Here is a 13,907-nt window from a genome sequence, read left to right on the forward strand (position 1 = left end):
AGAGTGGTTTTTGAACAGGATTGCAGCAGTTTTGGAGAGTGGGAGGGTGAAGACCTACAGAGCAGTTGGACTTTTCTGACAAGAAGACTTCCTTGGCTGAAATACATGTACCCCAGTTTGTATTTGGCTCAGTTAATATGCTCTACCCCTTGTCCAGGCCAGTTTCTTTGTCTCCTTCTCTGCTGTACGTGTACTAAAAATGTCTACATTAGTTTAACTGCCAATGGTACTTTTTTTAAGCTGACTGCACACACAGCTTTTCTCCAGTAGATGCAGATGAGGTGGTTCATTAAAATAAAAGATGTGCATGGCCTTTGCCTCTATCCTGAATCCTTCTTTCCTGTTAACCTGAATTTAGATCAGAGAAAGTGCAACATTGACCAGAGATGTACTTGAGCAACATTTTAATGATTTGAAAGGGACCCTAAAGAAGCTGTTGGATGAGCGACTGATGTCACTGCTGCAGGAAGTGGATGCTATAGAACGAGAGAGCATCAAACCCTTGGATGAATGCCAGAAGCTAATAGAGCACGGGGTCAGTACGGCTGATGATCTGCTCCGGGAAGGTAAGGCAGGATCTGAGACTAAGTCTTGGCTCTACCTTCCAGTGCGTGTGTCTCAAAGTCTGGAATATCCCTGTTATGATGAGCATGTTTGGCTCATTTTGGACTTCCCTCAAACCAAATGTTAAGAAAAGGTTGAAGTTGGGAAGATGTAGGGAAGAGCTGTTCAATATTATCTCCTACAAATCCATGTTTCAATACTCTACTCCGATCTTAGGGTGTACGTATGTCAGTGCAGCTTCTCCTTAAGGGTGGGAAGTACCTCCTTTGGAAATGTCTCACTGAGACAGAGATGTTCTGTACCCCTTCACACTAGAAAGAGGATTATGTCCAGCTACATTGAAAAGAAAAAAATACATCTCTGGTACCATAATAACAAAATTTCTCTGTTGGTTGAATAAAGTTATTTGTGTCTTAGTGGAATAGCAGCTGAAGTAAAGCAGTTATCTTCCCTGCTAAGTGTGATTATGTTCACTGTTGATGGGGAACATGAGGGATGAGATGGTCTCTGTATGGGCAAAATATCTCCAGAAAGTCTGAGGATGAGGCAGACAAAAATGGACATGTGGAATATTACTGTAAAGGCCGGTTTGTGCCCTACTGATGCTAAATATCTAGCCAGAAAAGATTGTCACTCTTGCCTGTTTTCCCCACACTGGAGAACCTACTGAGAGCATGTCTGAGCCATGAGTATGTTGGCAGTTTCCTTGCATTGTTCTCATGTCTCAACTTTAACTTTCTTTCAACATGATCTCAGTTTTGTGAACTAAAGTGCATTGAGCAGTCTCCGACGAGTAGGAAATGTACCAGCTTCCACTCAGACGTGGGCTCTGTGCTGGAAGAGTGGGCTGCGTGAGCTCTGTGCTCCTGTCCACTGCAGTGGTGGCACGATTTAAGAATTATTTCTTGGGGTTTTTTTCTCTGGGACAGCTGATAGTCAGCTTGCTCTTATTTTAAATGTCAAGTTACTGAATCACAGGGTGTTTGCCTGTGTTTTGTACGAGTTTCTATCAGATCTCAGGAGAACCTGACTAGCTGTGCACTTGTATCTTGTGGGTCACTGTTCCCTGTGCAGCAGTGGTGTTGCTAAGTCATCAGACCAAGCAGGCGTTGCGTCTGAGTCAGAGAGGAGTTAAGCCTCCGTGGTTATTAAACCTCCTGCTGCCAATTATGACGTTTGCTTTTCTTTAGAGATCTGTAACATTTGTAATCCTCCATTTGGAAAAGGACTGAGCTTGCTTATGTTGTAAATTACCCTAAAATCATCAGATAGGAGAACAGAGCACACATCTCTGTAAGCTGAAGTGTGGGACACTACTTTATATGGAAAGCTTATGAAAAGATTTATATTTATCTCCACACTTTAATGCATGGATTATGTCCTTCATTCTGACAATAGTCACATTTAAATTGTAGCAAACAGAACGATGCTTGAAATGATTTTTTGCTTTTAAGCTCCTGCTGTTTTATTTTCTGATGGGTGAAGGTGCTTTGCTTTTTTCTTCCTTTAAAGCAGGTGGAGGAGGGGGTTGAAAATCCTCATTTCTGGCATCTGACCCCAGTTCTGCTACTGTGTGAGACCTGAGGCAAATTATTACATCTGTTATGGGTGTGTCTACAGGAAGCTTTGAGAGCTTCAAAAGTTGCTGGATAGGCTTTATATTGTTAACTATAATTGTATTTTCTAGCTTAGAGTCTAGCAGAAGTGCTGAGAATGCTTCATGTGTAATTGGTTGTTCGTGTCAGAACTGGTTACTCTTTGAAGCAAAGAATGCCTGTCTTGGACGTTGTCTCATTAGGAATATTTTTATTCCAGGAGAGAGTGCAGTCCATGGAGATGTGGGACAGCAGAACGAGAAACTTTGCATCTTTACAAAAAAAGCTTTACAAATTCAGCTAGATAGGTAAGATACTGACACACTGAGGTGATCGGAGGCAGAGGCACATGTGCCCTTCTTGTACAGGGGATCTTTTCTCCTTTGAAACAAAAGCCTTCCGCTTCATTGCCTTAAAATACTCATTTGACATGTTACTGTCCTGTTTGTTTCATACACTTGATGGGGCTGGCAGTCACAGAATAGAGTAGTATTCAACCTCCATATGTTCTGTAGAAATATAGGCTGTTTATTTGTGAACGATGAAACTACTCCTTGTGGAACAGCCTGTATTTCAGAGTATTTACTGAGAAACAGTCTGGTTAGGGCTGAAACACAATGTTTTCTGAGTCTTTTAAGTTTGAAATGCACATGCCAATTTCTGCAGCTGTTCGCTCTTTGCAAATCTGCACAGACTCAAGTGTATGGGTGAAATATGAATTTGTAGAAGCAGGCCCCTTCCATTACAACAAACTTTCCTTTCTCAGCTTACCAGAAGTGCCCTCCTTGGTTGATGTGCCTTGTTTATCTGCCCAGCTGGATGACTGCCTTCTTACTATATTGAAAAATCAAATATTCGGGCATGGAACTGTGGCATCTCGCCCGCCTGTACAGCTGGAGGAATTCATTGAGAAGCCTGGAGGTATTTTAGTCCGATGGTGTAAGGTGGGTAAAATATCCTGAGTGAAAATCATTCAGAATTCAGTTTTGTTGAAAGATGCTGAAAAAGCCACTTTGATTCTGGTTTCTTTGCTGCCCTCAGAGCAATAATGAACTTCAGTGTGTAGTTAGAAACTTGAAAAGAGATTTTGATGCTGATGGCCTCATTTAAAGGCAAGGCAATCTAGTGATGCTGTGGTTGGCACTGGGATTTGTGCCTGTTTGGCAGGGATGCTTATGTGAGACTTTTGCTGTTGGGCTCTACCTGCTCCCATCTGCAGGCAGAAGGGGCTGACACACAGTGCACCTCTCCCTTGCAGTCTGCTTCCCTGACTGTGGTAAGTCAGGAGGGGCAGCTGAAAGCACTGCTAACCCTGCTTCCCAGGCTTAAGCAAGTGCCACGTACTGGACAAGCAGGAAACAACTCCTTCATATACCCTTCCCACTAAACAAACACAAGGGTGTGATCTATCTGTGATGATGTTGTACAAACAAGGCCAAGAAATCCCGGTGTGTGTGTTTGACAGGTGAATCACAAGTAGCCATTCGTGCTGTGGAAGCAAGTGGTTTGTGTGGCAGTAAGAGCCAAACACACTCAGTGAGGCTGAACTTCATTTGCTGAGGTGATGGTTTTTTTCCCTTTGAAGATTTTAGCAGACCCAGGATAAGGCTCAGCCTGTTCTGTTCTGTTTTCACTCCTACGTATGTTTGTGTTTTTAGGGAGATCCAGTGGTTAGAAAGAGAAAATATTTGAATACTGGCATTAGCTAGTCAAGAACCATTTCTCTTCAACACCCAAGCCCTGTTTTTGGGTAAATCACTGCTGTGGTCTGATGTGGTTTAGTTGTTGTTGGACAGCTCTGCGGTCCTTGGCAGCATTATACAAACTTGTTCTAGCAGCAGCCAGCAGTTGGTCAGGCACCTTACCTTGTGAAGGATGTGGACTGTAAAACCATAGGCACTGTTGTCGCCTGTGGTCTGATTTTTCTGTGCTCGAGAGGAGTTCCTGAAGTTGGTCATGTTCATGGAAGAGTAGAGCTGTGGAGGGTTATTTTTTTTGGGGGGGGGAGGATATGGGGATGATAATCTCTTGTGACTTAAAGATACCAAAAAATTGGAAATGATTCCTTGGAACAGTTTATGAAGGATAACAATGGGTTTCCCTTGCTGTTAAAAACTGGCACTGAATTTCTTCTGCAGATTTGTCTTCAGCTTTTGGCTGAAGGATCTCGTTATATCTCTGCTAGATTGAAAAGCCTTCTGTTAAATGTTACTTCTTTAGGTACTTTTAAACTGTAATTGACTAATTCTTACAGTTCTTTTTGTATTAGTGGCTTCAGACTGATTTTATTGTCTGTAAGGCTTTCTGCTCTTTAATACTTTGTGACTCTGAATCACCTTTGGTGGCAGCCTGCGGCACTGGCCTATTATGTGCCACTTCAGGGGCAAAAGGAAAGAAAAGAGGGGGTCCTTTATTAATGCAGTAAATGTTTCTGTAGGTGGATGAGGACTTCATACCACAAGATTACCGACTGCAGTATCGGAAGGGTACTGCCAGTCACTTTGAAGATGTGTATGTTGGCTCGGAGACGGAGTACGTGGTGCTGCACATCGACCCCAATGTTGATTACCAGTTCAGAGTCTGTGCCCGAAGAGATGGACGGCAGGAATGGAGCCCGTGGAGTGTTCCTCAGATCGGCTCTACCACGCTGGTGCCCCATGGTACTGTTTCCTTGCTGTCCATCTTCATCTTAAGCCTGTGCCATTAGTGCAGCACTCCTAAAGCTCTGTAGCTCAATGACTTCTGGAGCTGCATTTTGTATGGTGATGGGGTGTCCTTAGCTAGTGTGTGTATGTAAGGTATGATGAACTATCCTTTTATCCTACCATTGAGCCTTTGCTTCCTACTGTGAAGGATTGGTAGTGAGCCTTTCCAGCAGGTAGCTCATTGCTTAGCCTTGGAAAGCATCAATGAGCCAGAAGCAAAGCATTTATTTTCCTTCTCCTTCATCCCTACCTAAGCATGTTTTGATGACTACAGTCTCATAACAAGCTTTTGTCTTGGAGAGAGAAACACCTACATTTTCTCTTCACTTGCAAATTTGGGCAGTGGGTAATGAAGGTTTTCCTTTGCCTACAATATGGCTTCAGCAAAGAGTGAAATTCTGCTGAGCTCTGTGAGCTGGGAAGTACTTCTTGTAACAGCAAATCATTTGAAAAAGAAATCTCTCTGTCAGAGATGGCAAAAGCAGCCCCTGTTCTTACCACAGCTTAAGCTTCCTATTGAGCTAAACGGAGCGGACATTGTGACTGACTTGATTCTGCACAGACAGTAGCGAGTTGAGTTGAGGTTCATGCTTCTCATGCCTTTAATTTCCCCCCCCCTGTTTTCTCCTTTGAAGAATGGACAACTGGTTTGGAGGGATACAGCTTGAGCAGTCGCAGAAACATCGCACTTCGAAATGATTCCCAGTCGTGCGGTGTGCTCTACTCCAAAGCTCCTACTTATTTCTGTGGGCAAACGTTAACATTCAGGCAAGTGCTTTCTGGGGAGCTGTTGTCTGGTGCATCTCCTGTGAGCTCTTACATCTGAAGTGTATGTAAAGCTGAGTCATGGTGTGTATTTGAGTTTTATATCGGCTCAGCCCCACTCGAGGGGCTGTGTCTATGTGAAGTCTGAACTTCCCTCTCCTTACAACTGCTTCCTGGCTCTAGGAAAACACCTGATGTTTTTGTGGGACCTGCACCTATCTAAAACAGCAACAAGTGAACTCCCAAGGGATGGTAAAATATAGCCCATGCTGAGCAAGTCTGTGGGGTGTTGAACTTCCTTGAGCTTTGAAGCAGCTGTTACTGGCTGGTCAGATGTCAGTGGAGATTTGCCACTGGTTCTTCTTAACCTTGTGTCAGTGGGTGCTTTCCTTCCCAGACTGTCCACAAGCTCTGAAGACTTTGAACTTGAAAACACTGTATGTGTTGTTGGGACAGACAAGGATGACAGTCTGGCACTGATGTCTTTAACGTCTGAGGTGAATAGTGCTCATCAGGCTACTGCTTGAATCTGCCATTACAATATCCTGAGTGGAGAAGGGATCTTGTGAAATTCAGTTTGACACAGAATGTGACTTAAAACCTCAGCAGCTTTGCTGCCAAAGATGATGCTGTTTAACGGGGTATGAGGAATGTCCTTGTGGACATGTTAGTTGTAATGACAGACCTCAGAGCCTCTGAAGCTCTATCCCATCTTTCCCTGGTTAAATAAAACTACTTGCTGTACAGTAGGCAACCCTCAAAGGCAATTTAAGGGGGCTGTTAATGGTATTTTTGTGACTTATTCCATGGTGGTTTATTTCTCCCTGCCTGGTAATGAATTATCTTAACTGTAGATGGTTGTAGTATGAGGGTATATTCGGTTGCCCTGTCTGAGATGGGATAAAAGGATCTAAAGTTTTTATTTGAAATCTCTTGCTGGATTTAATATCTCTTGGCTCAGAAATGCCTGTGAAATTAAAGACAGAACGTTGAGGTTTCCCTTGGTTCTGTTTCAGACCAATGCCTTTTATCTTTTTTTATTGGTAGCACATGTAAATCTTCTGCTGTACATTTTGGTACCGTGGACTCCTCTCCAAGAGGAGATGGTTTCAGGATGGCAGAGCACTGACAAGCACATGTCCACAAGAACTATAATGACACAATCTTGAGACTGAAGATGACCTCAAGTATCGGTTGTATTCCTCGTCCAAGGTCCAAGAGTAGCTTCTTGTTTGCAAGTGTGTGAGATTTTCCACTGCAGGGAGGTGTAGTACTTGGTGGTTGGCTTTCTCCATCTGTTGAAACAAAAGTGTATTCACAGGGGGGTATGTGGCTTGCAGAGCAAACCAAGCAAGCAAGGTTCACATTACAGATGTTTGTGAAGCAGCTTTGTCTTCTTGTGTGTTCAGGATGCAGGCAGCTCATCAGTGAAAAGTGAAGCTGTGGTAAACACAATGCTTTGTATCTGCTTTTTAAAGATAGACTGCTTCAGTTGTCCTCTGAGGGTGAGGCATTTGGACAAGTTGTAGGAGAACATCATTGCTTTAAGTCAAGGCTCATCCTGTTTCTTTGCAGCCTTTAGGGAGCTGCCCTTAGGAAAGGGAATGTTTCTCTGCAGTGACCTGCTCTGCTCTCCCAGAAGCTTTTGCTTGCAGTGGGGAGCCCCGCTCATTCTGGCCACGCTGGTGATGGGGATCATCCAGCAGAAGCCCTATGAAGATCACACTGACTTTGTCAGGAACCCATCAGAGCTCTGCTGAGAGCTAATGCAAAGAAAGTGTGTGTGATCACCCACAGATTTACTTCTCTGTGCCCTGAGACAAATGGAAACTGATGGTGGTTGGACTGGTTCCGTGTCTGCGTGCTGCAGTGGCAGAGGCAAGGTTTTGCTCTGCAGCATGGGAAGTGGTGAGAAGGGATTTGAACAGTGTTGTGTTCCCCTGAGCATTGTTCTCCCACATATGCTGTGGGAACTTAAAAGCTTTAAGTCCCAGGGATTGTAAGTTTGTTAATGTGATAGAAAAAACCCAGCCTTATAAAGTGAAGCTTAGGAGATTGTGCAGTGATACTCTGCTGTACTTGGGCACTTTGTCTTGGGCTGGTTATTAATTGCTGAAAAATCAAAACCTAGGAAGGAAAGGAATGCTGATCTATGCCAGATCCTTGTCCTCGTCCCTGTGCATGTGAGAGGAGGAATTACAGCTTGGCTGTTGTCTTATGCACTCAGGTTTTGCTTCCTCTTGATGGTATCAGGAAGGTTTGGCTCTTTCGTACCTGGTATTAGCATGCCCAGTCTGGTCCCTGGGGGGAGGGCAGCTCCGATGCTGGGAAGCCTGGATGTGGGGAATACAGAAGTACATGATAAAAGATAGCCTCAGCCTGGGTCCAGTATGGATGCCATTGAGGAGAGCACTGCACCTAAAACCTGAGCTGGTCCTGGGCTGACGCCCTGGTAAAAGTTCCCACTCTGCTGTAACACTGCTCCTACCTCAGTGCATTTGCTGTCCTGTTGCTTGGTTGATGTTTTCTTTCTTCCTATTGCTGCTGGTCCAGTTACCTTGACAGTGCTCTGCTGAAAACAAGTGTGGATACAGATTGACATGACAGAATTCAGACTTTTTAATGGGTTTACATTATGCATTTTTGGTCATTCTTGTGATTGCACAAACACTTATTTCCGACCCAAAACTCAAGAACGGCTCCTTTAACTAGGGATGGAATGAATTAATGTTCACGTTAGGCACAAAGTTAACAGATCAATAGCTACTTATAAAGCTTAACCAATAACTGAGGCAGAGTTTAAAATCTAGAGTAAAGTATCAAAATGAATTTGAAATCTCATTTAAAGTTGTTTTGGGCAAACACTGTGGATCACTTCCAAAGTAAAAGCTTCTTGGATTTTTCTTTTTCCCTGCTGCTTTTCAGTACAAGGCTTTTGCTATCCCAGTGATGTTCCCAGGGGACTGAAAAACCTAATGGAGTGCAAAAGTAAAACATGGTTCCAATTTTATCTTCCCTGTTTGTCTTGAAAGAGTTAACCCATTGTGTCCCAGTCTGCTGCCCAGTGTAATTTCCAGCTCTTAAAAGCTTCTGCTGAAGTTTTTGTTGTTTGGCAACAACCACGTATCAGTGCTGTTCTCTCTCAAGCTGTAATGGAATAACCACTGGTTTACTATCTAGAAAAGACCATCTGAGTTTCCTGAGTCACTCAGGCTCTCTGCTATGAATTAACACCTTTGAGAGACAGCAGTACAAGAAAAGTGACTAAAGTACAGAAGAGCCCTTTAGTGTACAAAGTGCAGCCCTGCTCCGCTGCAAGGGCCCAAAGGGAACTGCATCCCAGGTCACTTGCACAACTTCTGTTCAGAAATCCTTTCCCAGGACCAAGATCCTAAATGCAGCTGAGCAGAAGCCAGACTTGTAAATGCTTTTCTAGTCATTGGGTTTAATACACAGTTGTCCCATTATTATTATTATTATTATTATTATTAAAAAACCCAATCAAAACCCAATAACCCACCACCACCAGAACACATCAGCCTTCCACCCCACGCAGGGCTCAAGCCCCCTCTATCAGTCACACTTATTAAATAGCTGCTGAAACCACAGCTGTCTTACCATAATACATGATGCTGACCAGTAATCTGGTGTAGATGATGGTAGACTGCAGGTTTGTGCATATTGGTTGCTTTAGACAACTGGAAATTATTCCAAAAGGCTCTAAGCTGTGACAGTGGAGAATTTTATTAAATAGCAATGAGGGTTTGCAGGAAGCAGATTCATGTTTCGTACAGATTCATAGCAAAGAGTTGCTCAATGGAACTGTTGGGAAAGCTGGTAGGACTTCAATAGGTGGGACTTCAGTAGGACCAGATTCAACAGGGATCTCCCCAAAATAGTGGGCGAGTCTGCTGAAAGCCCTGAGCACAGCACAGAGGTCTGGTGTGACAGGGTCTGAGTGTCTGGATTTCACTGTGTGTTTTTATTTAAAGCTTCAGGGTTTGACTTGAATTTTTGCTTGGTAGAATTGAAACTGTGGGACAGCCAGACAGACGAGACAGCCTGGGAGTGTGCGTGGAGCAGCAGAATGGCTGCGATTCCTTGCAGCGGGATAAAGCCGTGTGCATTAGCACAAATGGTGAGTGAATCCCATAACTGAGGAATGTGGTACTTTGTACTTCCCCAATCCCATAGCCCCTGTTTTTTTACATCCCTGAATCACATACGAGCAACTTCATCCAGCTTTTATGCACATACTGCTTGTGCAGTTAAAATCTTTGGCGAGATCATGGATCAACTTTTCCTGCTTGCAGTTACTGCAACCTGTTTGATGTGACAGAAAGGAATGGGGCAGGGTTGCTTTCCTTTCCTGCAAAAACCAGGGACACAGTAGTGCATGTTGGCACGTACAGAAAGTGAGCAATAATGTTGGTTATCTGGCCTGTTTCAGGGGCAGTGTTTGTAAATGGAAAAGAGATGACAAACCAGCTGCCTGCTGTTACTTCTGGATCGACAGTGACGTTCGACATGGAAGTTGTGCACTTGGGGCCTTCCAGCAACGAGGGAGGAAACTTCAAGCTCCGGGTAACCATTAGCTCCAACAACAGAGAAGTGGTCTTTGACTGGGTACTTGATCAGTGCTGTGTCTCCTTGTACTTTGGATGTTCATTTTCATACCCAGGCTGGAAAGTTTTGGTGTTCTAGCAGCGAGTAAAGGGATTTTTGTTCTTGCTCTAAAGTGTTATGTTAAAACCTGGATTTCCAGTCGTTTGACATCAACAAGCTGTTAACAAAACCCTGTCCTTATACTACTTGAACTCCACTATATTGTACTTCCTACTGGATTCATTTAAACAAGTAATTGTGAAACATTGGATTTGCTACTCTGGAAAAAGTTAGAAACAGGCATTTTTGTAGGCAAATTAATTTAAGCAGTCCGCCAGCCCTTTCCCTTTTCTCCTCCAGACTTGATTTTTGTCAGTATTTCATTGTACTCTAGTCTCAGGGTACAGGTGTTGTGTAGAATTAACTTTGCTTAATGCTGCTGTTCTGTGAAATAAGCCTGTAAACATTTAGGGGGGGCGAAGGGGTGGTAATGGACCAAAGTTTTATTTATACCACTCAAAACAAGCACAGTATTTAGAGCAGCAATGTCCTGCTATGCTTCCTTGTGCACAGCACTGCCTTAATTGTATGAAGGGATAGTGGGTTCCGCATGCAACAGCCCTTTCTTCCACGCACGGTACTGTTCATTCCTCCAGAGCAAGGACTTCTGAGCCATAATGTGTGTTAAATATGTAGCCAGTCCGTTAATGTCTCACTTAAGTGCCTTATTCCCAGATACTTCTTTAACTGTTGTTCACTTGGAATATATTTTTCTAAAGCAGCTCATGGTGCTGCTTACATCAACTTGATGTGGATGCTTGCCTCAAACTAGGCCAATAGCTAGAGTAGGACAGTTACCCTTGTCTGCTCTCAGTGTCTTCCCTAGTTAAAGTTACCACCAGAGCAAGTCTTGCAATTCAGTACTTAGGCATGACATGCAGATTGGCAGCTGTGATTCCTCACGGAGCCCTTCTAGGACTTGGAGACAACCTTCTTTCTATTGTCCAACAACAGACACAGTGGAAGTGCTGTTCCGATGTGCAGGAGTCCTGGAAAGCCATTGTGTGCAATAGTGCAGGTTGGTGTTCTAAGCTGCCCGAGCAAGCTGGGGTTCCTGCTGGAGATCCACCTTGGGAGGTAACAGAGATGGGCACTGGGTAAGGGCTTCTCACAAACCCCACTGTAACCTGTGACAGTCAAAATGGAGCAGATGGTGGTAATTTACTCTCTCCTCCATTGGTAGGGTGGGATAAGAAATTATGATTGATGAATTGACTTTGAATTCAGAAGTTACAGAAAGTTATCACTATTTCCCCTAAGGAGCAACTAAGGTTTAGAATAAGCTTATCAAAGAGAGCCTATTCCTGGTCAAAAGCTAGCAGTACTACTGGATTTAAAGCCTATTTTCAAGTAATACTCACTGAGGGTAATCTTACCTCAAGTTCAATTAAAATTAAGTATATTTTAGCATGTTAAAATAATAATATTTTTATACAATGTAGACAATCAGTCTGGCCTCAGTGTCACCACACTGCATTAGCCCTCTATGCTAGCATAAAAAGCCTTAATTTACATTGGATGAGCATGTCCCATACTCATGTTGTCAGTACAAAAAGATCAGTCATCCCACTGCATTTTTCCCCAGGCACCTGCAGGAGGGATACACAAACTTCAGAATAGGAGTTGGTATTTATACCATTTACAGGAAAAAACAAATCCTGAGTAGATCCCGACAGATGCAAAGAGCTCACACAGGGCAAAATGAGGCTGGAACTTGCTGTAAGACATGAAGTGAGGAAGACTGGATCCCTGCAGGTAAAATTATCCAGTGTTAGCAACAAAAAGCCTGCAGTATTATCAGTTCTTCAAGCTTATCTATTTCACTATTGGGAGTAGAGTACCAGCTGAGCTGTACTTCCAGTGGTAAGTTATCCTGGGAAGAGTATCTTCAACTACATTTAAAATACAGTTCTTTTCCTGTAGCCAGGATCAAACAGTACCAGTCCTGTTCAGAGAGGGTCAGGCTGGCACTCCAGCTAGCAGCCAACCTAAATCTTGCCCCAGATATTAATGCTGGTGATTTCACTTACTTCAGGTGTCAGGTACTAGTTGTAACTTAGTACTTTTACCATATGGAAGCTAAACTAGTGAATATCTACACTTGTGAGGTACCAGCGGGTCAGGTACCTTTTCATCTGCTTTTGGAGGAGCATCAGACTTGATTCTGCAGGATATATACTTGCATATTAGAAAATAAAGCTTAAGCCTTGAATTCAGGTACTTCCAGAGATGGTAATGCCATGACAGCTTGTTTAGAATATATGTATGAAGCAGCCTGAGGTGAGACTGTGAAGGGCTGGAGGAAACCCTTGTTGCACCCCTTGAGAGCCAAGCTTGGCAATAGGCACAGTTTCTCTGATCCAGTCTTTAGCTGTTGTGTATTCAACAAAGGCAGCTGCCAATGGGGAGTGGTTTGGGGTTTCTAGTGGGGTGTTTTGTTGTTGTTTAACATAGCACAAGCCTAACTGTCCAAACTGCACATCAGGTACTGCTCAGCCACCCCTTAGTGCTGCACCTTTTAAACCTGTGGGGTGTGAAGAGTCTCAGGGCAAGAGACGCAAGTAATAAAGTAACAAACTATGCAAAGAATCAGAAGAGGCTTGAATGAAAAAGGGTAAAATTCTGTCCTTCCACAGCAGGGTTCAGCTGGACAGAAAACTTGACACTGCCTTTAGTTTTCCACCTCTAGCTATTGGAGCCTTGCAAGGAGCAGAGTGCTGTGTGAAATCGAGTCCTGAAAGGTGTTCTCTTAAGCTGGTGCATTCACTTACCTCAACCAAGAATTATGTGTCAAGTGCAAGTTGAATTTTTTTTAAATAAAGGTTTATCCCTCAGTGGTGCAGTCTGCTAAATGATTTATTGGGTATAAACCTGAGCATCCCTGCGTTGTAACGGTATAAGCACATGTATGCTGTACTACTGCAGCCACAGTCAAGAGCTTCTGTCCCTCAAAGTCCCAATTACTTTGTTCCAGGTTTCTCACTTGTGCACTTCTCTTTGTTTCCAGCTGCAGTTGAGCTCTCGACTGACAGTTCTTGCAGCAATAACTCCTTTTTCCAAGGTTAGTTACATCACTAAACTACTTTTCCTCAACATTCCACCACCGCTGATTTTTCTCTGATTTTACTGTTCCCATCTCCTTGCTGTTGCATTAAATTGCAACTCTCTTAAGGAAGAGTATTTTTTGGCCACCATTACTGAGCAAGGAGCAGAGCTATTCAATCCCCTTCACCTAATGTCAATGTTGAACTAACACACAGTTCTGCTTTACACACAGCCTGTTCCTTTTCTTTGGTCTCAAAAATAACTTGTGAAATCAGTAAGGTTTCTCTCATAAATACACTATTCATATGAAGAACGTTCCTTCATAAGGTGCCTTCTCATGCAGAGTGCACCTTCAGCTCAAATCCAGCAAGCTGGGAGCAGCACTTACCAACCTCATCCAAGGCTCTTGTTTCCTCAGCTGTCAACCCACGCAGCATCAGATTTATAACCAGCAGGACACCTTCACTCAAGCACTGGTCGATGATGGCATCAAACTGCTCTGTGAATTGAGAAATACTTCACTTTGAATGACATTGCATACTCAGAGGCAGAACCAAACTGCTGGGTT

The 13,907-nt window shown here is 43.5% G+C and overlaps 1 protein-coding gene across 1 annotated transcript; it reads left to right on the forward strand.

The window, feature by feature from the left end:
• Positions 1-358: 358 nt before the first annotated feature.
• Positions 359-10,386, forward strand: CRLF3 (cytokine receptor-like factor 3; the record flags this gene model as incomplete). The annotated part of the gene is made up of 7 exons (XM_010018973.1): positions 359-566; positions 2,380-2,467; positions 2,926-3,103; positions 4,597-4,819; positions 5,500-5,632; positions 9,655-9,767; positions 10,080-10,386. Coding segments are annotated over 7 exons (1,197 nt in total), but the record flags the coding sequence as incomplete, so codon positions are not given.
• Between the last annotated feature and the right edge of the window lie 3,521 nt (positions 10,387-13,907).

Source organism: Nestor notabilis, unplaced genomic scaffold, assembly GCF_000696875.1.
Source record: "Nestor notabilis isolate BGI_N333 unplaced genomic scaffold, ASM69687v1 scaffold7847, whole genome shotgun sequence".
Taxonomy (NCBI): Eukaryota; Metazoa; Chordata; class Aves; order Psittaciformes; family Psittacidae; genus Nestor; species Nestor notabilis.